The sequence below is a fragment of the Pleurodeles waltl genome, unplaced genomic scaffold (assembly GCF_031143425.1).
Source record: "Pleurodeles waltl isolate 20211129_DDA unplaced genomic scaffold, aPleWal1.hap1.20221129 scaffold_606, whole genome shotgun sequence".
Classification (NCBI taxonomy): domain Eukaryota; kingdom Metazoa; phylum Chordata; class Amphibia; order Caudata; family Salamandridae; genus Pleurodeles; species Pleurodeles waltl.
This window is the reverse complement of record NW_027150318.1, coordinates 1633-27611: the sequence shown is the minus strand read 5'-3', so window position 1 is coordinate 27611 and position 25979 is coordinate 1633. Positions and strand designations below refer to the sequence as shown.

The 25979-nt window shown below is 52.5% G+C and overlaps 5 protein-coding genes and 1 long non-coding RNA gene across 6 annotated transcripts; 4 read left to right on the top strand and 2 right to left on the bottom strand.

The window, feature by feature from the left end:
• Positions 1-354: 354 nt before the first annotated feature.
• LOC138278817 (uncharacterized) lies at positions 355-7112 on the bottom strand. The gene is made up of 3 exons (XR_011200866.1): positions 6352-7112; positions 2458-5470; positions 355-1386 (listed from the first exon to the last, which is right to left on the bottom strand). It is a non-coding gene; the product is annotated as an uncharacterized lncRNA (long non-coding RNA).
• Positions 7113-10900: 3788 nt separating this feature from the next.
• Positions 10901-11901, top strand: LOC138278812 (histone H1-like). The gene has a single exon (XM_069219324.1). The coding sequence runs from the start codon at positions 10962-10964 to the stop codon at positions 11664-11666; it is 705 nt and encodes a 234-aa protein (XP_069075425.1). The 5' UTR covers positions 10901-10961; the 3' UTR covers positions 11667-11901.
• Positions 11902-12200: 299 nt separating this feature from the next.
• LOC138278813 (histone H3) lies at positions 12201-12897 on the top strand. The gene has a single exon (XM_069219325.1). It carries the CDS (start codon positions 12432-12434, stop codon positions 12840-12842), a length of 411 nt encoding a protein of 136 aa, XP_069075426.1. The 5' UTR covers positions 12201-12431; the 3' UTR covers positions 12843-12897.
• A 611-nt stretch (positions 12898-13508) lies between these two features.
• Positions 13509-13955, bottom strand: LOC138278815 (histone H2B 1.2-like). Its single transcript, XM_069219327.1, has one exon. It carries the CDS (start codon positions 13938-13940, stop codon positions 13560-13562), a length of 381 nt encoding a protein of 126 aa, XP_069075428.1. The 5' UTR covers positions 13941-13955; the 3' UTR covers positions 13509-13559.
• A 115-nt stretch (positions 13956-14070) lies between these two features.
• LOC138278814 (histone H2A type 2-C) lies at positions 14071-15101 on the top strand. Its single transcript, XM_069219326.1, has one exon. It carries the CDS (start codon positions 14284-14286, stop codon positions 14680-14682), a length of 399 nt encoding a protein of 132 aa, XP_069075427.1. The 5' UTR covers positions 14071-14283; the 3' UTR covers positions 14683-15101.
• Positions 15102-15362: 261 nt separating this feature from the next.
• LOC138278816 (histone H4) lies at positions 15363-15802 on the top strand. Its single transcript, XM_069219328.1, has one exon. It carries the CDS (start codon positions 15435-15437, stop codon positions 15744-15746), a length of 312 nt encoding a protein of 103 aa, XP_069075429.1. The 5' UTR covers positions 15363-15434; the 3' UTR covers positions 15747-15802.
• The last annotated feature ends 10177 nt before the right edge of the window (positions 15803-25979 follow it).

Genomic DNA, 25979 nt, shown 5'->3' with positions numbered 1-25979 from the left:
AAAATAAAAGAACACTTTACATGATTCAAAACGGTACACAAGCACCCTCACAGTGTCAGCACTGGGCCTGCAATGTCCCTGGCCCATTTGCAACCTCCAGGCAGCTGTTTTCGACATTAGGCTCCAAGGGGGCAAAGTCACTCCTTCTACCCAGGGCTACGGAGCTCCAAGTAGGGTAAGATTCCAGGTTTTCCCCCTGGATGGAAGTGGAGAAAAAAGAACACTTTACGTGCTTCAAAACTGTACACAAGCACCCACACAGTGTCAGCACTGGGCCTGCAATGTCCCTGGGCCATTTGCTACCTTCCAGGGAGCTATTTTACACATTATGGGTGTTTCAGCTTCAAGGGGGCAAAGTCACTCCTTCTACCCAGGGCTACGGAGCTCCAAGTAGGGTAAGATTCCAGGTTTTCCCCCTGGATGGAAGTGGGGAAAAAAAGAACACTTTACGTGCTTTAAAACCGCACACAAGCACCCTCACAGTGCCAGCAGTGAGCCTGCAATGTCCCTGGCCCATTTGCAACCTTCCAGGCTGCTATTTTACACATTATGGGTGTTTCAGCTTCAAGGGGGCAAAGTCACTCCTTCTACCCAGGGCTACGGAGCTCCAAGTAGGGTAAGATTCCAGGTTTTCCCCCCTGGATGGAAGTGGGAAAAAAAAGAACACTTTACGTGCTTTAAAACCGCACACAAGCACCCTCACAGTGCCAGCACTGGGCCTGCAATGTCCCTGGCCCATTTGCAACCTCCAGGCAGCTGTTTTCGACATTAGGCTCCAAGGGGGCAAAGTCACTCCTTCTACCCAGGGCTACGGAGCTCCAAGTAGGGTAAGATTCCAGGACTTCCCCCTGGATGGAAGTTGGAAAAAAAGAACACTTTACGTGCTTCAAAACTGTACACAAGCACCCTCACAGTGTCAGCACTGGGCCTGCAATGTCCCTGGGCCATTTGCAACCTTCCAGGCAGCTATTTTACACATTATGAGTGTTTCAGCTCCAAGGGGGCAAAGTCACTCCTTCTACCCAGGGCTACGGAGCTCCAAGTAGGGTAAGATTCCAGGTTTAACCCCGGGATGGAAGTGGAAAAAAAAAGAACACTTTACGTGCTTCAAAACTGTACACAAGCACCCTCACAGTGTCAGCACTGGGCCTGCAATGTCCCTGGCCCATTTGCAACCTCCAGGCAGCTGTTTTCGACATTAGGCTCCAAGGGTGCAAAGTCACTCCTTCTACCCAGGGCTACGGAGCTCCAAGTAGGGTAAGATTCCAGGTTTTACCCCTGGATGGAAGTGGAAAAAAAAGAACACTTTACGTGCTTTTAAACTGTACACAAGCACCCTCACAGTGTCAGCACTGGGCCTGCAATGTCACTGGGCCCATTTGCAACCTTCCAGGCAGCTATTTTACACATTATGGGTGTTTCAGCCCCAAGGGGGCAAAGTCACTCCTTCTACTCAGGGCTACGGAGCTCCAAGTAGGGTAAGATTCAAGGTTTTCCCCCTGGATGGAAGTGGGAAAAAAAAAAGAACATTTTACGTGCTTCAAAACCGTACACAAGCACCCTCACAGTGTCAGCACTGGGCCTGCAATGTCCCTGGCCCATTTGCAACCTCCAGGCAGCTGTTTTCGACATTAGGCTCCAAGGGGGCAAAGTCACTCCTTCTACCCAGGGCTACGGAGCTCCAAGTAGGGTAAGATTCCAGGTTTTCCCCCTGGATGGAAGTGGAGAAAAAAGAACACTTTACGTGCTTCAAAACTGTACACAAGCACCCTCACAGTGTCAGCACTGGGCCTGCAATGTCCCTGGGCCATTTGCAACCTTCCAGGCAGCTATTTTACACATTATGAGTGTTTCAGCTCCAAGGGGGCAAAGTCACTCCTTCTACCCAGGGCTACGGAGCTCCAAGTAGGGTAAGATTCCAGGTTTAACCCCGGGATGGAAGTGGAAAAAAAAAGAACACTTTACGTGCTTCAAAACTGTACACAAGCACCCTCACAGTGTCAGCACTGGGCCTGCAATGTCCCTGGCCCATTTGCAACCTCCAGGCAGCTGTTTTCGACATTAGGCTCCAAGGGTGCAAAGTCACTCCTTCTACCCAGGGCTACGGAGCTCCAAGTAGGGTAAGATTCCAGGTTTTACCCCTGGATGGAAGTGGAGAAAAAAGAACACTTTACGTGCTTCAAAACTGTACACAAGCACCCTCACAGTGCAAGCACTGGGCCTGCAATGTCCCTGGCCCATTTGCAACCCCCAGGCAGCTGTTTTCGACATTAGGCTCCAAGGGGGCAAAGTCACTCCTTCTACCCAGGGCTACGGAGCTCCAAGTAGGGTAAGATTCCAGGTTTTCCCCCTGGATGGAAGTGGAGAAAAAAAAACACTTTACGTGCTTCAAAACTGTACACAAGCACCCTCACAGTGTCAGCACTGGGCCTGCAATGTCCCTGGGCCATTTGCAACCTTCCAGGCAGCTATTTTACACATTATGGGTGTTTCAGCTCCAAGGGGGCAAAGTCACTCCTTCTACCCAGGGCTACGGAGCTCCAAGTAGGGTAAGATTCCAGGTTTCCCCCCTGGATGGAAGTGGGGAAAAAAAGAACACTTTACGTGCTTTAAAACCGCACACAAGCACCCTCACAGTGTCAGCACTGGGCCTGCAATGTCCCTGGCCCATTTGCAACCTTCCAGGCAGCTATTTTACACATTATGGGTATTTCAGCTCCAAGGGGGCAAAGTCACTCCTTCTACCCAGGGCTACGGAGCTCCAAGTAGGGTAAGATTCCAGGTTTTACCCCTGGATGGAAGTGGAAAAAAAAGAACACTTTACGTGCTTTTAAACTGTACACAAGCACCCTCACAGTGTCAGCACTGGGCCTGCAATGTCCCTGGCCCATTTGCAAGCTCCAGGCAGCTGTTTTCGACATTAGGCTCCAAGGGGGCAAAGTCACTCCTTCTACCCAGGGCTACGGAGCTCCAAGTAGGGTAAGATTCCACGTTTTCCCCTTGGATGGAAGTGGAAAAAAAAAGAACACTTTACGTGCTTCAAAACCGTACACAAGCACCCTCACAGTGTCAGCACTGGGCCTGCAATGTCCCTGGCCCATTTGCAACCTCCAGGCAGCTGTTTTCGACATTAGGCTCCAAGGGGGCAAAGTCACTCCTTCTACCCAGGGCTACGGAGCTCCAAGTAGGGTAAGATTCCAGGTTTTCCCCCTGGATGGAAGTGGAAAAAAAAGAACACTTTACGTGCTTTTAAACTGTACACAAGCACCCTCACAGTGTCAGCACTGGGCCTGCAATGTCCCTGGCCCATTTGCAACCTCCAGGCAGCTGTTTTCGACATTAGGCTCCAAGGGGGCAAAGTCACTCCTTCTACCCAGGGCTACGGAGCTCCAAGTAGGGTAAGATTCCAGGTTTTCCCCCTGGATGGAAGTGGAGAAAAAAGAACACTTTACGTGCTTCAAAACTGTACACAAGCACCCTCACAGTGTCAGCACTGGGCCTGCAATGTCCCTGGGCCATTTGCAACCTTCCAGGCAGCTATTTTACACATTATGGGTGTTTCAGCTCCTACCAAGGGGGCAAAGTCACTCCTTCTACCCAGGGCTACGGAGCTCCAAGTAGGGTAAGATTCCAGGTTTTCCCCCTGGATGGAAGTGGAGAAAAAAAGAACACTTTACGTGCTTCAAAACTGTACACAAGCACCCTCACAGTGTCAGCACTGGGCCTGCAATGTCCCTGGGCCATTTACAACCTTCCAGGCAGCTATTTTACACATTATGGGTGTTTCAGCTCCAAGGGGGCAAAGTCACTCCTTCTACCCAGGGCTACGGAGCTCCAAGTAGGGTAAGATTCCAGGTTTCCCCCCTGGATGGAAGTGGGAAAAAAAGAACACTTTACGTGCTTCAAAACGGTACACAAGCACCCTCACAGCGTCAGCACTGGGCCTGCAATGTCCCTGGCCCATTTGCAACCTCCAGGCAGCTGTTTTCGACATAAGGCTCCAAGGGGGCAAAGTCACTCCTTCTACCCAGGGCTACGGAGCTCCAAGTAGGGTAAGATTCCAGGTTTTCCCCCCTGGATGGAAGTGGGAAAAAAAAGAACACTTTACGTGCTTTAAAACCGCACACAAGCACCCTCACAGTGCCAGCACTGAGCCTGCAATGTCCCTGGCCCATTTGCAACCTTCCAGGCTGCTATTTTACACATTATGAGTGTTTCAGCTCCAAGGGGGCAAAGTCACTCCTTCTACCCAGGGCTACGGAGCTCCAAGTAGGGTAAGATTCCAGGTTTTCCCCCTGGATGGAAGTGGAGAAAAAGATCATTTTTCGTGGTTCAAAACGGTACACAGGCACCCTCAAAGTGTCAGCACTGGGCCTGCAATGTCCCTGGCCCATTTGCAAGCTCCAGGCAGCTGTTTTCGACATTAGGCTCCAAGGGGGAAAAGTCACTCCTTCTACCCAGGGCTACGGAGCTCCAAGTGGGGTAAGATTCCAGGTTTTCCCCCTGGATGGAAGTGGAAAAAAAAGAACACTTTACGTGCTTCAAAGAGGTACACAAGCACCCTCACAGTGTCAGCACTGGGCCTGCAATGTCCCTGGCCCATTTGCAACCTCCAGGCAGCTGTTTTCGACATTAGGCTCCAAGGGGGCAAAGTCACTCCTTCTACCCAGGGCTACGGAGCTCCACGTAGGGTAAGATTCCAGGTTTTCCCCCTGGATGGAAGTGGGAAAAAAAAGAACACTTTACGTGCTTTAAAACCGCACACAAGTACCTTCACAGTGCCAGCACTGAGCCTGCAATGTCCCTGTCCCATTTGCGACCTTCCAGGCTGCTATTTTACACATTATGAGTGTTTCAGCTCCAAGGGGGCAAAGTCACTCCTTCTACCCAGGGCTACGGAGCTCCAAGTAGGGTAAGATTCCAGGTTTTCCCCCTGGATGGAAGTGGAGAAAAAAGAACACTTTACGTGCTTCAAAACTGTACACAAGCACCCTCACAGTGTCAGCACTGGGCCTGCAATGTCCCTGGGCCATTTGCTACCTTCCAGGCAGCTATTTTACACATTATGGGTGTTTCAGCTCCAAGGGGGCAAAGTCACTCCTTCTACCCAGGGCTACGGAGCTCCAAGTAGGGTAAGATTCCAGGTTTTCCCCCTGGATGGAAGTGGAGAAAAAAGAACACTTTACGTGCTTCAAAACGGTACACAAGCACCCTCACAGTGTCAGCACTGGGCCTGCAATGTCCCTGGCCCATTTGCAACCTCCAGGCAGCTGTTTTCGACATTAGGCTCCAAGGGGGCAAAGTCACTCCTTCTACCCAGGGCTACGGAGCTCCAAGTAGGGTAAGATTCCAGGTTTTCCCCCTGGATGGAAGTGGACAAAAAAGAACACTTTACGTGCTTTTAAACTGTACACAAGCACCCTCACAGTGTCAGCACTGGGCCTGCAATGTCACTGGGCCCATTTGCAACCTTCCAGGCAGATATTTTACACATTATGGGTGTTTCAGCTCCAAGGGGGCAAAGTCACTCCTTCTACCCAGGGCTACGGAGCTCCAAGTAGGGTAAGATTCCAGGTTTTCCCCCTGGATGGAAGTGGGAAAAAAAGAATACTTTACGTGCTTTAAAACCGCACACAAGCACCCTCACAGTGCCAGCACTGAGCCTGCAATGTCCCTGGCCCATTTGCGACCTTCCAGGCTTCTATTTTACACATTATGAGTGTTTCAGCTCCAAGGGGGCAAAGTCACTCCTTCTACCCAGGGCTACGGAGCTCCAAGTAGGGTAAGATTCCAGGTTTTCCCCCTGGATGGAAGTGGAGAAAAAAGAACACTTTACGTGCTTCAAAACTGTACACAAGCACCCTCACAGTGTCAGCACTGGGCCTGCAATGTCCCTGGGCCATTTGCAACCTTCCAGGCAGCTATTTTACACATTATGAGTGTTTCAGCTCCAAGGGGGCAAAGTCACTCCTTCTACCCAGGGCTACGGAGCTCCAAGTAGGGTAAGATTCCAGGTTTTCCCCCTGGATGGAAGTGGGGAAAAAAAGAACACTTTACGTGCTTTAAAACCGCACACAAGCACCCAAACAGTGTCAGCACTGGGCCTGCAATGTCCCTGGCCCATTTGCAACCTTCCAGGCTGCTATTTTACACATTATGAGTGTTTCAGCTCCAAGGGGGCAAAGTCACTCCTTCTACCCAGGGCTACGGAGCTCCAAGTAGGGTAAGATTCCAGGTTTTCCCCCTGGATGGAAGTGGAGAAAAAAGAACACTTTACGTGCTTCAAAACTGTACACAAGCACCCTCACAGTGTCAGCACAGGGCCTGCAATGTCCCTGGGCCATTTGCAACCTTCCAGGCAGCTATTTTACACATTATGGGTGTTTCAGCTCCAAGGGGGCAAAGTCACTCCTTCTACCCAGGGCTACGGAGCTCCAAGTAGGGTTAGATTCCAGGTTTTCCCCCTGGATGGAAGTGGACAAAAAAGAACACTTTACGTGCTTTTAAACTGTACACAAGCACCCTCACAGTGTCAGCACTGGGCCTGCAATGTCCCTGGCCCATTTGCAACCTTCCAGGCTGCTATTTTACACATTATGAGTGTTTCAGCTCCAAGGGGGCAAAGTCACTCCTTCTACCCAGGGCTACGGAGCTCCAAGTAGGGTAAGATTCCAGGTTTCCCCCCTGGATGGAAGTGGGAAAAAAAGAACTCTTTACGTGCTTCAAAACGGTACACAAGCACCCTCACAGCGTCAGCACTGGGCCTGCAATGTCCCTGGCCCATTTGCAACCTCCAGGCAGCTGTTTTCGACATAAGGCTCCAAGGGGGCAAAGTCACTCCTTCTACCCAGGGCTACGGAGCTCCAAGTAGGGTAAGATTCCAGGTTTTCCCCCTGGATGGAAGTGGAAAAAAAAGAACACTTTACGTGCTTCAAAACGGTACACAAGCACCCTCACAGTGTCAGCACTGGGCCTGCAATGTCCCTGGCCCATTTGCAACCTCCAGGCAGCTGTTTTCGACATTAGGCTCCAAGGGGGCAAAGTCACTCCTTCTACCCAGGGCTACGGAGCTCCAAGTAGGGTAAGATTCCAGGTTTTCCCCCTGGATGGAAGTGGACAAAAAAGAACACTTTACGTGCTTTTTAAACTGTACACAAGCACCCTCACAGTGTCAGCACTGGGCCTGCAATGTCACTGGGCCCATTTGCAACCTTCCAGGCAGATATTTTACACATTATGGGTGTTTCAGCTCCAAGGGGGCAAAGTCACTCCTTCTACCCAGGGCTACGGAGCTCCAAGTAGGGTAAGATTCCAGGTTTTCCCCCTGGATGGAAGTGGGAAAAAAAGAATACTTTACGTGCTTTAAAACCGCACACAAGCACCCTCACAGTGCCAGCACTGAGCCTGCAATGTCCCTGGCCCATTTGCGACCTTCCAGGCTTCTATTTTACACATTATGAGTGTTTCAGCTCCAAGGGGGCAAAGTCACTCCTTCTACCCAGGGCTACGGAGCTCCAAGTAGGGTAAGATTCCAGGTTTTCCCCCTGGATGGAAGTGGAGAAAAAAGAACACTTTACGTGCTTCAAAACTGTACACAAGCACCCTCACAGTGTCAGCACTGGGCCTGCAATGTCCCTGGGCCATTTGCAACCTTCCAGGCAGCTATTTTACACATTATGAGTGTTTCAGCTCCAAGGGGGCAAAGTCACTCCTTCTACCCAGGGCTACGGAGCTCCAAGTAGGGTAAGATTCCAGGTTTTCCCCCTGGATGGAAGTGGGGAAAAAAAGAACACTTTACGTGCTTTAAAACCGCACACAAGCACCCAAACAGTGTCAGCACTGGGCCTGCAATGTCCCTGGCCCATTTGCAACCTTCCAGGCTGCTATTTTACACATTATGAGTGTTTCAGCTCCAAGGGGGCAAAGTCACTCCTTCTACACAGGGCTACGGAGCTCCAAGTAGGGTAAGATTCCAGGTTTTCCCCCTGGATGGAAGTGGAGAAAAAAGAACACTTTACGTGCTTTAAAACCGCACACAAGCACCCTCACAGTGTCGGCACTGAGCCTGCAATGTCCCTGGCCCATTTGCGACCTTCCAGGCTGCTATTTTACACATTATGAGTGTTTCAGCTCCAAGGGGGCAAAGTCACTCCTTCTACCCAGGGCTACGGAGCTCCAAGTAGGGTTAGATTCCAGGTTTTCCCCCTGGATGGAAGTGGACAAAAAAGAACACTTTACGTGCTTTTAAACTGTACACAAGCACCCTCACAGTGTCAGCACTGGGCCTGCAATGTCCCTGGCCCATTTGCAACCTTCCAGGCTGCTATTTTACACATTATGAGTGTTTCAGCTCCAAGGGGGCAAAGTCACTCCTTCTACCCAGGGCTACGGAGCTCCAAGTAGGGTAAGATTCCAGGTTTCCCCCCTGGATGGAAGTGGGAAAAAAAGAACTCTTTACGTGCTTCAAAACGGTACACAAGCACCCTCACAGCGTCAGCACTGGGCCTGCAATGTCCCTGGCCCATTTGCAACCTCCAGGCAGCTGTTTTCGACATAAGGCTCCAAGGGGGCAAAGTCACTCCTTCTACCCAGGGCTACGGAGCTCCAAGTAGGGTAAGATTCCAGGTTTTCCCCCTGGATGGAAGTGGAAAAAAAAGAACACTTTACGTGCTTCAAAACGGTACACAAGCACCCTCACAGTGTCAGCACTGGGCCTGCAATGTCCCTGGCCCATTTGCAAGCTCCAGGCAGCTGTTTTCGACATTAGGCTCCAAGGGGGAAAAGTCACTCCTTCTACCCAGGGCTACGGAGCTCCAAGTAGGGTAAGATTCCAGGTTTTCCCCCTGGATGGAAGTGGGGAAAAAAAAAGAACACTTTACGTGCTTTAAAACCGCACATAAGCACCCTCACAGTGCAAGCACTGGGCCTGCAATGTCCCTGGCCCATTTGCAACCTCCAGGCAGCTGTTTTCGACATTAGGCTCCAAGGGGGCAAAGTCACTCCTTCTACCCAGGGCTACGGAGCTCCAAGTAGGGTAAGATTCCAGGTTTTCACCCTGGATGGAAGTGGAGAAAAAAGAACACTTTACGTGCTTTTAAACTGTACACAAGCACCCTCACAGTGCCAGCAGTGAGCCTGCAATGTCCCTGGCCCATTTGCAACCTTCCAGGCTGCTATTTTACACATTATGAGTGTTTCAGCTCCAAGGGGGCAAAGTCACTCCTTCTACCCAGGGCTACGGAGCTCCAAGTAGGGTAAGATTCCAGGTTTTCCCCCTGGATGGAAGTGGACAAAAAAAGAACACTTTACGTGCTTTTAAACTGTACACAAGCACCCTCACAGTGCCAGCAGTGAGCCTGCAATGTCCCTGGCCCATTTGCAACCTTCCAGGCTGCTATTTTACACATTATGAGTGTTTCAGCTCCAAGGGGGCAAAGTCACTCCTTCTACCCAGGGCTACGGAGCTCCAAGTAGGGTAAGATTCCAGGTTTTCCCCCTGGATGGAAGTGGAAAAAAAAGAACACTTTACGTGCTTCAAAACGGTACACAAGCACCCTCACAGCGTCAGCACTGGGCCTGCAATGTCCCTGGCCCATTTGCAACCTCCAGGCAGCTGTTTTCGACATTAGGCTCCAAGGGGGCAAAGTCACTCCTTCTACCCAGGGCTACGGAGCTCCAAGTAGGGTAAGATTCCAGGTTTTCCCCCTGGATGGAAGTGGGAAAAAAAAGAACACTTTACGTGCTTTAAAACCGCACACAAGCACCCTCACAGTGTCGGCACTGAGCCTGCAATGTCCCTGGCCCATTTGCGACCTTCCAGGCTGCTATTTTACACATTATGAGTGTTTCAGCTCCAAGGGGGCAAAGTCACTCCTTCTACCCAGGGCTACGGAGCTCCAAGTAGGGTAAGATTCCAGGTTTTCCCCCTGGATGGAAGTGGAGAAAAAAGAACACTTTACGTGCTTCAAAACTGTACACAAGCACCCTCACAGTGTCAGCACTGGGCCTGCAATGTCCCTGGCCCATTTGCAACCTTCCAGGCAGCTATTTTACACATTATGAGTGTTTCAGCTCCAAGGGGGCAAAGTCACTCCTTCTACCCAGGGCTACGGAGCTCCAAGTAGGGTTAGATTCCAGGTTTTCCCCCTGGATGGAAGTGGACAAAAAAGAACAATTTACGTGGTTCAAAACTGTACACAAGCACCCTCACAGTGTCAGCACTGGGCCTGCAATGTCCCTGGTCCATTTGTAACCTTCCAGGCAGCTAATTTACACATTATGAGTGTTTCAGCTCCAAGGGGGCAAAGTCACTCCTTCTACCCAGGGCTACGGAGCTCCAAGTCGGGTAAGATTCCAGGTTTTCTCCCTTGTATGCAGGTGAACAAAATAATAGTTTACATGGTTAAATAAGGTAGGCAGGCACCTTCACAGTATCAGCGGTGTGCATTCAGTGAGTTTGGCCCGTTTCTAACCTCCTGGCTCCTGTTTCCCCTCTCGCTGGGCACACGAAGGCTTGTGTTATTTCTGCAGTTTATAAAACGTTGTTTCACGGGTGCCAAGAACCCCATTGTGGTGCCCCACGAGTCATTCGGTACAGAAGCACGCTCCGATTGATATGCTATCTTTTCTGACCACAAACGTTAAGACTGTGTAGGTGAAAATGGGCTCGGGGACAAAGTTTTCTGACACAAACGCATCAGCCATCGGAGGAGTGTGGACTCTACCAGCTGACTAAAAGCCGGTGGCAGCGCGCTGAAACGAGAGGAGAGCACGCATAGGAAAGGGATGAAGTTGGGCTTCTTTTGATGTATAAATGAAAACCCAGTTCTAACGTTTACTGTTTTAAAACATAGATAATCTGATGAGAGGAAACACAAAAGCCAGCTCGGAGCAGAGAGCCGAGTGTGCCGCGAACAGCCTCCCCTCCTGGGGACCAATCAGGAGGTGGCTCCTCCCTATATATGCGCGGAGCTCCGGCGGGAGGGACATTTCTGGTCTGTGCTAGCGCCTCGACTCTCTGTACCATGGCTGAAACCGCTCCAGCTGCCGCGGCCCCTCCCGCTGAAGTAGCCCCCAAGAAGAAGGCGAAGAAGGCGGCGGGGCCTTCTAAGGCCAAGAAGCCCGCGGGACCCAGCGTCGCCGAGCTCATCCTGAAGGCGGTCACCGCCTCTGCCGAGAGGAAGGGGGTCTCCCTGGCGGCGCTGAAGAAGGTGCTGAGCGCCGACGGCTACGATGTGGACAAGAACAAGAGCCGCGTCAAGGCCGCCCTCAAGGGCCTGGTCAGCAAGGGCGCCCTGGCCCAGCTGAAGGGCACCGGCGCCTCCGGCTCCTTCAAGGTGAACAAGAAGCAGCTGGAGGGCAAGAAGGCGGCCAAGAAACCAGCGGCCAAGAAACCAGCGGCCAAGAAAGCCGCCCCGGCCGCCAAGAAGCCCAAGAAGGCCCCCGCGGGGGTGAAGAAGAGCCCGAAGAAGGCCAAGAAGCCGGCGGCGGCCAAGAGCCCCAAGAAGCCCAAAGCTGCCCCGGCCAAGAAGGCTGCCAAGAGTCCCGCGAAAGCAAAGGCGGCCAAGCCCAAGGCAGCCAAGAAAAGCCCCGCCAAGGTGGTGAAACCCAAGGCGGCCAAACCCAAAGCAGCCAAGCCCAAAAAGGCAGCGCCCAAGAAGAAGTAAGGGCTCCTGCCAGACACTGCGAACACAAGGGCTCTTTTAAGAGCCACCCACCCGGTCTAGAAGAGAGCCTGTTCACCCCCCAGCCCCGCGCACGCCGTGCCCCGCTCCCCAGCCATAAACGGCACCGTGAAATCCCGGCGCGCCTCTCCGCGCTCGAGCGCCGCGTGTGATCTTGGGCGGATGCTCGCACGGAGGTTATTATAACTCCTTGATAGTTTTAAGGCTAACTATACGTGTGGGAGGTATCAGACCTCGGTGGATGACACATTCGGGTGATTACGTGTGTGTTTAGCCGCAAACACTATGTCCGAGGCGGACTGGGAATAGTGTCTGCTTGAAGCAGACGAGTGTGCGCCTTAAATCCGTAGGAGGTAACGGCGTGTGCCAGGGTGACCAAAGGGGCTATAACACCGTGGGCTTGTCCCCCGCAGGTGACCGAGACGGGGAGGGGGTGACTGGTGGGGCGGCAGCTAGCCGGGGGGGGGGGGGCAAGGGGGAGAAGAGCTGCCCAAAACGCGGGCTTTTTCGGCTCGGGGTACATCAACCAATCGGGGGGCTGCTTTCCATTTTGACCACATTTCATTGGCTATAGCCAGCCACGAGCCGCCTCTTCAGTGAGTAACCAATCCTTGCTATTTCCAAACTTGGGCCCGTGGTTTCAACCAATCAGAGCAGCCCTCCGTCTCCCAGGGCATAAATAGGCCTCTGTGCGAGGCAGGCCCCATTCCTTCTCGCACGCCGCGCAGAGAAAGCTCCGTCTTCGCCATGGCCCGCACCAAGCAGACCGCCCGCAAGTCCACCGGAGGGAAGGCGCCTCGCAAGCAGCTGGCCACCAAGGCTGCCCGCAAGAGCGCGCCTGCCACCGGAGGAGTCAAGAAGCCTCACCGCTACAGGCCCGGGACCGTGGCTCTCCGCGAGATCCGCCGCTACCAGAAGTCCACCGAGCTGCTCATCCGCAAGCTGCCCTTCCAGCGCCTGGTGCGGGAGATCGCGCAGGACTTCAAGACCGACCTGCGCTTCCAGAGCTCGGCCGTCATGGCCCTGCAGGAGGCCAGCGAGGCCTACCTGGTCGGGCTCTTTGAGGACACCAACTTGTGCGCCATCCACGCCAAGAGGGTCACCATCATGCCCAAGGACATTCAGCTGGCCCGTCGTATCCGCGGCGAGAGGGCCTAAGGACCGACCCTAACCGACACCACATATACCACAAGGGCTCTTCTAAGAGCCACCACCTTGTCACGTAGGAGCTGTTCATATCCGTGTGTTGTACACGGGGGGAGGCGGGGGCGAAAGGAAGGTGTTGGTAGGCACCGGTACTCATTAACTCATACCGGCACCCGGAAAGCAGAGCGCCTCCTTTTCATATGATAAAGTGCTTTGTTTGGCAGACGGGTTGTGCAGCGACCGGCACCTCGCAAGCCGGGGCTGTGTGGTGTCTGTGCTACTTTTAAACCCCCGGTAATCTTGTCCGGCTTCAGCAGAGGGAGCGCCTGCTCGGGGGCGACTTGTAGCCGCTCTCGTCTCCCTTGGTTTTAAAGTACGAACGGAACGTGCCCCGTGCAAACTGTACACACTTCTCCCCTAACGTGGAAAGCAATAGCGGGACCGTCCGTGCGGGTCAAACGCTATTACATTACAGCGCTTAGTGACACTTTATCCCCAACAAAGCCTGTTCACATAGACTTTTTATTAGGAAGGGCGCTCTGCTCTACCGACCCTCGCTCTGCTGCAGGCCCCGCCAGAGCGGGACCTAATGCGCACCACACTACGCTTCACTCATAAGACACGCTAAGGGTACCTCTTCACCGATAATATCCGCACAGCAGCTCTTAGAGGAAAAAGTGTTGGCCCTTAAAAGAGCCCTTGTGTTAATTGGAGATGTGCCTCGAAGCCTTACTTGGCGCTAGTGTACTTGGTGACGGCCTTGGTGCCCTCGGACACGGCGTGCTTGGCCAGCTCTCCGGGGAGCAGCAGGCGCACGGCGGTCTGGATCTCCCGGGAGGTGATGGTGCGCCGCTGGTTGTAGTGAGCCAGGCGGGAAGCCTCCCCGGCGATGCGCTCAAAGATGTCGTTGACGAAGGAGTTCATGATGCCCATGGCCTTGGAGGAGATGCCGGTGTCGGGGTGCACCTGCTTCATCACTTTGTAAATGTAGATAGCGTAGCTCTCCTTCCTGGTCCTCTTGCGCTTCTTGCCGTCCTTCTTGGGCGGCTCGGACAGCGCTTTCTTGGAGCCCTTCTTGGGAGCCGGCGCGGACTTGGCTGGTTCAGGCATGATCGACACTGGGCAGGCGCTCGCTGTGGAATCAGGAGAAATGCGGAAGCTGCGCCCGGGCTGCTGTACTTATAGGCTGGGCGTGTAAAGCAGCTGCTTGTTCCATTCTCCGTTCCCATTGGTAGGCACAACCGGCACCCCCTCCGTCCTCATCTTAATACGCGCCTTTCACTTCTGTAATTCTGATTGGTGGAGTAGGTTATTCCTTCCTCCAATGTGGGCCTCAGAGCCTAGCGGGCAACCAATCAGAGACGACCCGGAGTCTTTATATGACCGGGGTCCGGAGCACGCAGGGATAGTCTCTCTGTCTTCTTAGCCCGAGAACCTACAGCAGCTGCTCGCCATGTCTGGACGCGGAAAGCAAGGAGGCAAGGCCCGCGCTAAGGCCAAGACACGCTCTTCCAGAGCCGGACTGCAGTTCCCTGTGGGCCGTGTGCACAGGCTGCTCCGAAAGGGAAGCTACGCCGAGCGGGTCGGCGCCGGTGCCCCCGTCTATCTGGCTGCAGTCCTGGAGTACCTGACGGCCGAGATCCTCGAGCTGGCCGGCAACGCGGCCCGGGACAACAAGAAGACCCGCATCATCCCCAGGCACCTCCAGCTCGCCATCCGCAACGACGAGGAGCTCAACAAGCTGCTGGGCAGAGTCACCATCGCCCAGGGAGGCGTCCTGCCAAACATCCAGGCCGTGCTGCTGCCCAAGAAAACCGAGAGCCACAAGGCTGGGGGCAAAGCAAGCAAGTGAAGCGCCGCAGCCTCCCTTACGAACCACCGTATAAATACATTATAAACACAAGGGCTCTTTTCAGGGCCGCACACAGATTCCATCAAAGAGCTTATCCCTTCTAAGTCTCACTTTTGCCGGCTTCTTTAAATTCAGCGCTCGCACCTTCGCCTCACCGGGCGGCGTGTCCGACCCTCCGGCGATGCACGTTAATAATGTTAACACAGCCGCTAAGGCTACCTTGCGGTCCATACTTTTTATTCATTTTTATACATATATATTTTTCAGTTTGCGGGCACGCCGCTACCGGGCGCGGGGTGTGGACGTGTGCATGTTGTGGCTGCACGCACGCAGCGCGGTGGCGCCGGGGAGGGCTTCGGTGCGCTGGCCCCATTGAGACATTTGAGAGCGGTCGGAGGGGGACCCCGGGTTAGGGTTGCTTCAGGCCGGAACAACCAGCGAGGGGCTTGGGTGCTTTGCACCGTTCCGTTTGCGTGGCCTGAACGCCGGTGGCGTGTGAGGAGGGAAGAGCAGAAGCTGCGGAGCCCGCCCGCCCGCAGGCGAGCCCAGGACAAAGGGGCGCTGGGAGCCCGCGCTTTTTCAAACGGCAGCGGCCGCTCGGGGCCCGCTCTCTGCAGAGGGCGGGCCGGGCAGCGGCTCTCCCGCCTCTCGGTCTCACACGTCGGAGGCTCCCTCGCCGGTCCGCAGCTGCTCCATATAAGCAGCCGTTCTCGGGCTGCTGCTCGTATTTCTGCTTCGACCGAGAAGAGAGCATGTCTGGACGCGGCAAAGGAGGAAAGGGGCTCGGCAAAGGCGGTGCCAAGAGGCACAGGAAGGTGCTCCGCGACAACATCCAGGGCATCACCAAGCCCGCCATTCGCCGCCTGGCTCGCCGCGGCGGTGTCAAGCGCATCTCCGGCCTCATCTACGAGGAGACCCGCGGTGTGCTGAAGGTTTTCCTGGAGAACGTCATCCGGGACGCCGTCACCTATACCGAGCACGCCAAGAGAAAGACCGTCACCGCCATGGATGTGGTGTACGCCCTGAAGCGCCAGGGACGTACTCTCTACGGATTTGGCGGTTAAACACCACTCGCCGAGAACGCACAAAAAAACAACCTAAAGGCCCTTCTGAGGGCCGCCCACTGGATCATAACAGAGCTGTGTGTATACGACACCATTTTATTACATTTTCCCTGCCGGGTTGGGCTGCTCTCCAGGCCCATACCCAATTTCTTTACACCTTCCCGTATTCTCGACTATTAAGCCCCCACAGGGTGGGGGCTTACATATACGAGTAAGGAACAAAAAGTCGAGTTATCCCGGCCGGCTGGCTGTCCGGCCATCTGGTCGCACATCACGCTGAGCCATCTGGTTGCACACGCGGCCGACCAGATGGCCGGAGTGCCAGCCGGCCGGGATAACTCGACTTTTTGTTCCTTGCCCGCTTTTGTAAGCCCCCACTCTGTGGGGGCTTAATAGTCGAGAATATGTGTACATGTTTCCTTTTTCAGCTCCAAGGGGGCAAAGTCACTCCTTCTACCCAGGGCTACGGAGCTCCAAGTAGGGTAAGATTCCAGGTTTTCCCCCTGGATGGAAGTGGAAAAAAAAGAACACTTTACGTGCTTTTAAACTGTACACAAGCACCCTCACAGTGTCAGCACTGGGCCTGCAATGTCCCTGGCCCATTTGCAACCTTCCAGGCTGCTATTTTACACCTTATGAGTGTTTCAGCTCCAAGGGGGCAAAGTCACTCCTTCTACCCAGGGCTACGGAGCTCCAAGTAGGGTAAGATTCCAGGTTTTCCCCCTGGATGGAAGTGGAGAAAAAAGAACACTTTACGTGCTTCAAAACTGTACACAAGCACCCTCACAGTGTCAGCACAGGGCCTGCAATGTCCCTGGGCCATTTGCAACCTTCCAGGCAGCTATTTTACACATTATGGGTGTTTCAGCTCCAAGGGGGCAAAGTCACTCCTTCTACCCAGGGCTACGGAGCTCCAAGTAGGGTTAGATTCCAGGTTTTCCCCCTGGATGGAAGTGGACAAAAAAGAACACTTTACGTGCTTTTAAACTGTACACAAGCACCCTCACAGTGTCAGCACTGGGCCTGCAATGTCCCTGGCCCATTTGCAACCTTCCAGGCTGCTATTTTACACCTTATGAGTGTTTCAGCTCCAAGGGGGCAAAGTCACTCCTTCTACCCAGGGCTACGGAGCTCCAAGTAGGGTAAGATTCCAGGTTTTCCCCCTGGATGGAAGTGGACAAAAAAGAACACTTTACGTGCTTTTAAACTGTACACAAGCACCCTCACAGTGCCAGCAGTGAGCCTGCAATGTCCCTGGCCCATTTGCAACCTTACAGGCTGTTATTTTACACATTATGGGTGTTTCAGCTCCAAGGGGGCAAAGTCACTCCTTCTACCCAGGGCTACGGAGCTCCAAGTAGGGTAAGATTCCAGGTTTTCCCCCTGGATGGAAGTGGGAAAAAAAAGAACACTTTACGTGCTTTAAAACCGCACACAAGCACCCTCACAGTGCAAGCACTGGGCCTGCAATGTCCCTGGCCCATTTGCAAGCTCCAGGCAGCTGTTTTCGACATTAGGCTCCAAGGGGGCAAAGTCACTCCTTCTACCCAGGGCTACGGAGCTCCAAGTAGGGTAAGATTCCAGGTTTTACCCCTGGATGGAAGTGGAAAAAAAAGAACACTTTACGTGCTTCAAAGAGGTACACAAGCACCCTCACAGTGTCAGCGCTGGGCCTACAATGTCCCTGGCCCTTTTTTAACCTCGTTTTACACATTATGGGTGTTTCAGCTCCAAGGGGGCAAAGTCACTCCTTCTACCCAGGGCTACGGAGCTCCAAGTAGGGTAAGATTCCAGGTTTTCCCCCTGGATGGAAGTGGGAAAAAAAAGAACACTTTACGTGCTTTAAAACCGCACACAAGCACCCTCACAGTGCAAGCACTGGGCCTGCAATGTCCCTGGCCCATTTGCAAGCTCCAGGCAGCTGTTTTCGACATTAGGCTCCAAGGGGGCAAAGTCACTCCTTCTACCCAGGGCTACGGAGCTCCAAGTAGGGTAAGATTCCAGGTTTTACCCCTGGATGGAAGTGGAAAAAAAAGAACACTTTACGTGCTTCAAAGAGGTACACAAGCACCCTCACAGTGTCAGCGCTGGGCCTACAATGTCCCTGGCCCTTTTTTAACCTCGTTTTACACATTATGAGTGTTTCAGCTCCACGGGGGTAAAGTCACTCCTTCTACCCAGGGCTACGGAGCTCCAAGTCGGGTAAGATTCCAGGTTTTCCCCCTGGATGGAAGTGGGAAAAAAAGAACACTTTACGTGCTTCAAAGAGGTACAAAAGCACCCTCACAGTGTCAGCACTGGGCCTGCAGTGTCCCTGGGCCCATTTGTAACCTTCCAGGCAGCTATTTTACACATTATGAGTGTTTCAGCTCCAAGGGGGCAAAGTCACTCCTTCTACCCAGGGCTACGGAGCTCCAAGTAGGGTAAGATTCCAGGTTTAACCCCGGGATGGAAGTGAAAAATAAAAGAACACTTTACATGATTCAAAACGGTACACAAGCACCCTCACAGTGTCAGCACTGGGCCTGCAATGTCCCTGGCCCATTTGCAACCTCCAGGCAGCTGTTTTCGACATTAGGCTCCAAGGGGGCAAAGTCACTCCTTCTACCCAGGGCTACGGAGCTCCAAGTAGGGTAAGATTCCAGGTTTTCCCCCTGGATGGAAGTGGAGAAAAAAGAACACTTTACGTGCTTCAAAACTGTACACAAGCACCCACACAGTGTCAGCACTGGGCCTGCAATGTCCCTGGGCCATTTGCTACCTTCCAGGGAGCTATTTTACACATTATGGGTGTTTCAGCTTCAAGGGGGCAAAGTCACTCCTTCTACCCAGGGCTACGGAGCTCCAAGTAGGGTAAGATTCCAGGTTTTCCCCCTGGATGGAAGTGGGGAAAAAAAGAACACTTTACGTGCTTTAAAACCGCACACAAGCACCCTCACAGTGCCAGCAGTGAGCCTGCAATGTCCCTGGCCCATTTGCAACCTTCCAGGCTGCTATTTTACACATTATGGGTGTTTCAGCTTCAAGGGGGCAAAGTCACTCCTTCTACCCAGGGCTACGAAGCTCCAAGTAGGGTAAGATTCCAGGTTTTCCCCCCTGGATGGAAGTGGGAAAAAAAAGAACACTTTACGTGCTTTAAAACCGCACACAAGCACCCTCACAGTGCCAGCACTGGGCCTGCAATGTCCCTGGCCCATTTGCAACCTCCAGGCAGCTGTTTTCGACATTAGGCTCCAAGGGGGCAAAGTCACTCCTTCTACCCAGGGCTACGGAGCTCCAAGTAGGGTAAGATTCCAGGACTTCCCCCTGGATGGAAGTTGGAAAAAAAGAACACTTTACGTGCTTCAAAACTGTACACAAGCACCCTCACAGTGTCAGCACTGGGCCTGCAATGTCCCTGGGCCATTTGCAACCTTCCAGGCAGCTATTTTACACATTATGAGTGTTTCAGCTCCAAGGGGGCAAAGTCACTCCTTCTACCCAGGGCTACGGAGCTCCAAGTAGGGTAAGATTCCAGGTTTAACCCCGGGATGGAAGTGGAAAAAAAAAGAACACTTTACGTGCTTCAAAACTGTACACAAGCACCCTCACAGTGTCAGCACTGGGCCTGCAATGTCCCTGGCCCATTTGCAAGCTCCAGGCAGCTGTTTTCGACATTAGGCTCCAAGGGGGCAAAGTCACTCCTTCTACCCAGGGCTACGGAGCTCCAAGTAGGGTAAGATTCCACGTTTTCCCCTTGGATGGAAGTGGAAAAAAAAAGAACACTTTACGTGCTTCAAAACCGTACACAAGCACCCTCACAGTGTCAGCACTGGGCCTGCAATGTCCCTGGCCCATTTGCAACCTCCAGGCAGCTGTTTTCGACATTAGGCTCCAAGGGGGCAAAGTCACTCCTTCTACCCAGGGCTACGGAGCTCCAAGTAGGGTAAGATTCCAGGTTTTACCCCTGGATGGAAGTGGAAAAAAAAGAACACTTTACGTGCTTTTAAACTGTACACAAGCACCCTCACAGTGTCAGCACTGGGCCTGCAATGTCACTGGGCCCATTTGCAACCTTCCAGGCAGCTATTTTACACATTATGGGTGTTTCAGCCCCAAGGGGGCAAAGTCACTCCTTCTACTCAGGGCTACGGAGCTCCAAGTAGGGTAAGATTCAAGGTTTTCCCCCTGGATGGAAGTGGGAAAAAAAAAAGAACATTTTACGTGCTTCAAAACCGTACACAAGCACCCTCACAGTGTCAGCACTGGGCCTGCAATGTCCCTGGCCCATTTGCAACCTCCAGGCAGCTGTTTTCGACATTAGGCTCCAAGGGGGCAAAGTCACTCCTTCTACCCAGGGCTACGGAGCTCCAAGTAGGGTAAGATTCCAGGTTTTCCCCCTGGATGGAAGTGGAGAAAAAAAGAACACTTTACGTGCTTCAAAACTGTACACAAGCACCCTCACAGTGTCAGCACTGGGCCTGCAATGTCCCTGGGCCATTTGCAACCTTCCAGGCAGCTATTTTACACATTATGAGTGTTTCAGCTCCAAGGGGGCAAAGTCACTCCTTCTACCCAGGGCTACGGAGCTCCAAGTAGGGTAAGATTCCAGGTTTAACCCCGGGATGGAAGTGGAAAAAAAAAGAACACTTTACGTGCTTCAAAACTGTACACAAGCACCCTCACAGTGTCAGCACTGGGCCTGCAATGTCCCTGGCCCATTTGCAACCTCCAGGCAGCTGTTTTCGACATTAGGCTCCAAGGGTGCAAAGTCACTCCTTCTACCCAGGGCTACGGAGCTCCAAGTAGGGTAAGATTCCAGGTTTTACCCCTGGATGGAAGTGGAGAAAAAAGAACACTTTACGTGCTTCAAAACTGTACACAAGCACCCTCACAGTGCAAGCACTGGGCCTGCAATGTCCCTGGCCCATTTGCAACCTCCAGGCAGCTGTTTTCGACATTAGGCTCCAAGGGGGCAAAGTCACTCCTTCTACCCAGGGCTACGGAGCTCCAAGTAGGGTAAGATTCCAGGTTTTCCCCCTGGATGGAAGTGGAGAAAAAAAACACTTTACGTGCTTCAAAACTGTACACAAGCACCCTCACAGTGTCAGCACTGGGCCTGCAATGTCCCTGGGCCATTTGCAACCTTCCAGGCAGCTATTTTACACATTATGGGTGTTTCAGCTCCAAGGGGGCAAAGTCACTCCTTCTACCCAGGGCTACGGAGCTCCAAGTAGGGTAAGATTCCAGGTTTCCCCCCTGGATGGAAGTGGGGAAAAAAAGAACACTTTACGTGCTTTAAAACCGCACACAAGCACCCTCACAGTGTCAGCACTGGGCCTGCAATGTCCCTGGCCCATTTGCAACCTTCCAGGCAGCTATTTTACACATTATGGGTATTTCAGCTCCAAGGGGGCAAAGTCACTCCTTCTACCCAGGGCTACGGAGCTCCAAGTAGGGTAAGATTCCAGGTTTTACCCCTGGATGGAAGTGGAAAAAAAAGAACACTTTACGTGCTTCAAAGAGGTACACAAGCACCCTCACAGTGTCAGCGCTGGGCCTACAATGTCCCTGGCCCTTTTTTAACCTCGTTTTACACATTATGAGTGTTTCAGCTCCACGGGGGTAAAGTCACTCCTTCTACCCAGGGCTACGGAGCTCCAAGTCGGGTAAGATTCCAGGTTTTCCCCCTGGATGGAAGTGGGAAAAAAAGAACACTTTACGTGCTTCAAAGAGGTACACAAGCACCCTCACAGTGTCAGCACTGGGCCTGCAGTGTCCCTGGGCCCATTTGTAACCTTCCAGGCAGCTATTTTACACATTATGAGTGTTTCAGCTCCAAGGGGGCAAAGTCACTCCTTCTACCCAGGGCTACGGAGCTCCAAGTAGGGTAAGATTCCAGGTTTAACCCCGGGATGGAAGTGAAAAATAAAAGAACACTTTACATGATTCAAAACGGTACACAAGCACCCTCACAGTGTCAGCACTGGGCCTGCAATGTCCCTGGCCCATTTGCAACCTCCAGGCAGCTGTTTTCGACATTAGGCTCCAAGGGGGCAAAGTCACTCCTTCTACCCAGGGCTACGGAGCTCCAAGTAGGGTAAGATTCCAGGTTTTCCCCCTGGATGGAAGTGGAGAAAAAAGAACACTTTACGTGCTTCAAAACTGTACACAAGCACCCACACAGTGTCAGCACTGGGCCTGCAATGTCCCTGGGCCATTTGCTACCTTCCAGGGAGCTATTTTACACATTATGGGTGTTTCAGCTTCAAGGGGGCAAAGTCACTCCTTCTACCCAGGGCTACGGAGCTCCAAGTAGGGTAAGATTCCAGGTTTTCCCCCTGGATGGAAGTGGGGAAAAAAAGAACACTTTACGTGCTTTAAAACCGCACACAAGCACCCTCACAGTGCCAGCAGTGAGCCTGCAATGTCCCTGGCCCATTTGCAACCTTCCAGGCTGCTATTTTACACATTATGGGTGTTTCAGCTTCAAGGGGGCAAAGTCACTCCTTCTACCCAGGGCTACGGAGCTCCAAGTAGGGTAAGATTCCAGGATTTCCCCCTGGATGGAAGTTGGAAAAAAAGAAAACTTTACGTGCTTTTAAACTGTACACAAGCACCCTCACAGTGCCAGCAGTGAGCCTGCAATGTCCCTGGCCCATTTGCAACCTTCCAGGCTGCTATTTTACACATTATGGGTGTTTCAGCTCCAAGGGGGCAAAGTCACTCCTTCTACCCAGGGCTACGGAGCTCCAAGTAGGGTAAGATTCCAGGTTTTCCCCCTGGATGGAAGTGGAGAAAAAGATCATTTTTCGTGGTTCAAAACGGTACACAGGCACCCTCAAAGTGTCAGCACTGGGCCTGCAATGTCCCTGGCCCATTTGCAAGCTCCAGGCAGCTGTTTTCGACATTAGGCTCCAAGGGGGAAAAGTCACTCCTTCTACCCAGGGCTACGGAGCTCCAAGTAGGGTAAGATTCCAGGTTTTCCCCCTGGATGGAAGTGGAGAAAAAAGAACACTTTACGTGCTTCAAAACTGTACACAAGCACCCTCACAGTGTCAGCACTGGGCCTGCAATGTCCCTGGGCCATTTGCTACCTTCCAGGCAGCTATTTTACACATTATGAGTGTTTCAGCTCCAAGGGGGCAAAGTCACTCCTTCTACCCAGGGCTACGTAGCTCCAAGTAGGGTAAGATTCCAGGTTTTCCCCCTGGATGGAAGTGGAAAAAAAAGAACACTTTACGTGCTTTTAAACTGTACACAAGCACCCTCACAGTGTCAGCACTGGGCCTGCAATGTCCCTGGCCCATTTGCAACCTTCCAGGCTGCTATTTTACACCTTATGAGTGTTTCAACTCCATGGGGGCAAAGTCACTCCTTCTACCCAGGGCTACGGAGCTCCAAGTAGGGTAAGATTCCAGGTTTTCCCCCTGGATGGAAGTGGAAAAAAAAGAACACTTTACGTGCTTTTAAACTGTACACAAGCACCCTCACAGTGTCAGCACTGGGCCTGCAATGTCCCTGGCCCATTTGCAACCTTCCAGGCTGCTATTTTACACCTTATGAGTGTTTCAGCTCCAAGGGGGCAAAGTCACTCCTTCTACCCAGGGCTACGGAGCTCCAAGTAGGGTAAGATTCCAGGTTTTCCCCCTGGATGGAAGTGGAGAAAAAAGAACACTTTACGTGCTTCAAAACTGTACACAAGCACCCTCACAGTGTCAGCACAGGGCCTGCAATGTCCCTGGGCCATTTGCAACCTTCCAGGCAGCTATTTTACACATTATGGGTGTTTCAGCTCCAAGGGGGCAAAGTCACTCCTTCTACCCAGGGCTACGGAGCTCCAAGTAGGGTTAGATTCCAGGTTTTCCCCCTGGATGGAAGTGGACAAAAAAGAACACTTTACGTGCTTTTAAACTGTACACAAGCACCCTCACAGTGTCAGCACTGGGCCTGCAATGTCCCTGGCCCATTTGCAACCTTCCAGGCTGCTATTTTACACCTTATGAGTGTTTCAGCTCCAAGGGGGCAAAGTCACTCCTTCTACCCAGGGCTACGGAGCTCCAAGTAGGGTAAGATTCCAGGTTTTACCCCTGGATGGAAGTGGAAAAAAAAGAACACTTTACGTGCTTTTAAACTGTACACAAGCACCCTCACAGTGTCAGCACTGGGCCTGCAATGTCACTGGGCCCATTTGCAACCTTCCAGGCAGCTATTTTACACATTATGGGTGTTTCAGCCCCAAGGGGGCAAAGTCACTCCTTCTACTCAGGGCTACGGAGCTCCAAGTAGGGTAAGATTCAAGGTTTTCCCCCTGGATGGAAGTGGGAAAAAAAAAAGAACATTTTACGTGCTTCAAAACCGTACACAAGCACCCTCACAGTGTCAGCACTGGGCCTGCAATGTCCCTGGCCCATTTGCAACCTCCAGGCAGCTGTTTTCGACATTAGGCTCCAAGGGGGCAAAGTCACTCCTTCTACCCAGGGCTACGGAGCTCCAAGTAGGGTAAGATTCCAGGTTTTCCCCCTGGATGGAAGTGGAGAAAAAAGAACACTTTACGTGCTTCAAAACTGTACACAAGCACCCTCACAGTGTCAGCACTGGGCCTGCAATGTCCCTGGGCCATTTGCAACCTTCCAGGCAGCTATTTTACACATTATGAGTGTTTCAGCTCCAAGGGGGCAAAGTCACTCCTTCTACCCAGGGCTACGGAGCTCCAAGTAGGGTAAGATTCCAGGTTTAACCCCGGGATGGAAGTGGAAAAAAAAAGAACACTTTACGTGCTTCAAAACTGTACACAAGCACCCTCACAGTGTCAGCACTGGGCCTGCAATGTCCCTGGCCCATTTGCAACCTCCAGGCAGCTGTTTTCGACATTAGGCTCCAAGGGTGCAAAGTCACTCCTTCTACCCAGGGCTACGGAGCTCCAAGTAGGGTAAGATTCCAGGTTTTACCCCTGGATGGAAGTGGAGAAAAAAGAACACTTTACGTGCTTCAAAACTGTACACAAGCACCCTCACAGTGCAAGCACTGGGCCTGCAATGTCCCTGGCCCATTTGCAACCTCCAGGCAGCTGTTTTCGACATTAGGCTCCAAGGGGGCAAAGTCACTCCTTCTACCCAGGGCTACGGAGCTCCAAGTAGGGTAAGATTCCAGGTTTTCCCCCTGGATGGAAGTGGAGAAAAAAAAACACTTTACGTGCTTCAAAACTGTACACAAGCACCCTCACAGTGTCAGCACTGGGCCTGCAATGTCCCTGGGCCATTTGCAACCTTCCAGGCAGCTATTTTACACATTATGGGTGTTTCAGCTCCAAGGGGGCAAAGTCACTCCTTCTACCCAGGGCTACGGAGCTCCAAGTAGGGTAAGATTCCAGGTTTCCCCCCTGGATGGAAGTGGGGAAAAAAAGAACACTTTACGTGCTTTAAAACCGCACACAAGCACCCTCACAGTGTCAGCACTGGGCCTGCAATGTCCCTGGCCCATTTGCAACCTTCCAGGCAGCTATTTTACACATTATGGGTATTTCAGCTCCAAGGGGGCAAAGTCACTCCTTCTACCCAGGGCTACGGAGCTCCAAGTAGGGTAAGATTCCAGGTTTTACCCCTGGATGGAAGTGGAAAAAAAAGAACACTTTACGTGCTTTTAAACTGTACACAAGCACCCTCACAGTGTCAGCACTGGGCCTGCAATGTCCCTGGCCCATTTGCAAGCTCCAGGCAGCTGTTTTCGACATTAGGCTCCAAGGGGGCAAAGTCACTCCTTCTACCCAGGGCTACGGAGCTCCAAGTAGGGTAAGATTCCACGTTTTCCCCTTGGATGGAAGTGGAAAAAAAAAGAACACTTTACGTGCTTCAAAACCGTACACAAGCACCCTCACAGTGTCAGCACTGGGCCTGCAATGTCCCTGGCCCATTTGCAACCTCCAGGCAGCTGTTTTCGACATTAGGCTCCAAGGGGGCAAAGTCACTCCTTCTACCCAGGGCTACGGAGCTCCAAGTAGGGTAAGATTCCAGGTTTTCCCCCTGGATGGAAGTGGAAAAAAAAAGAACACTTTACGTGCTTTTAAACTGTACACAAGCACCCTCACAGTGTCAGCACTGGGCCTGCAATGTCCCTGGCCCATTTGCAACCTCCAGGCAGCTGTTTTCGACATTAGGCTCCAAGGGGGCAAAGTCACTCCTTCTACCCAGGGCTACGGAGCTCCAAGTAGGGTAAGATTCCAGGTTTTCCCCCTGGATGGAAGTGGAGAAAAAA

Bases quoted from the DNA above. Each gene is read 5' to 3' on its own strand.
- LOC138278812 (XM_069219324.1), top strand. From the start codon at position 10,962: ATGCGCGGAGCTCCGGCGGGAGGGACATTTCTGGTCTGTGCTAGCGCC.
- LOC138278813 (XM_069219325.1), top strand. From the start codon at position 12,432: ATGGCCCGCACCAAGCAGACCGCCCGCAAGTCCACCGGAGGGAAGGCG.
- LOC138278815 (XM_069219327.1), bottom strand. From the start codon at position 13,940: ATGCCTGAACCAGCCAAGTCCGCGCCGGCTCCCAAGAAGGGCTCCAAG.
- LOC138278814 (XM_069219326.1), top strand. From the start codon at position 14,284: ATGTCTGGACGCGGAAAGCAAGGAGGCAAGGCCCGCGCTAAGGCCAAG.
- LOC138278816 (XM_069219328.1), top strand. From the start codon at position 15,435: ATGTCTGGACGCGGCAAAGGAGGAAAGGGGCTCGGCAAAGGCGGTGCC.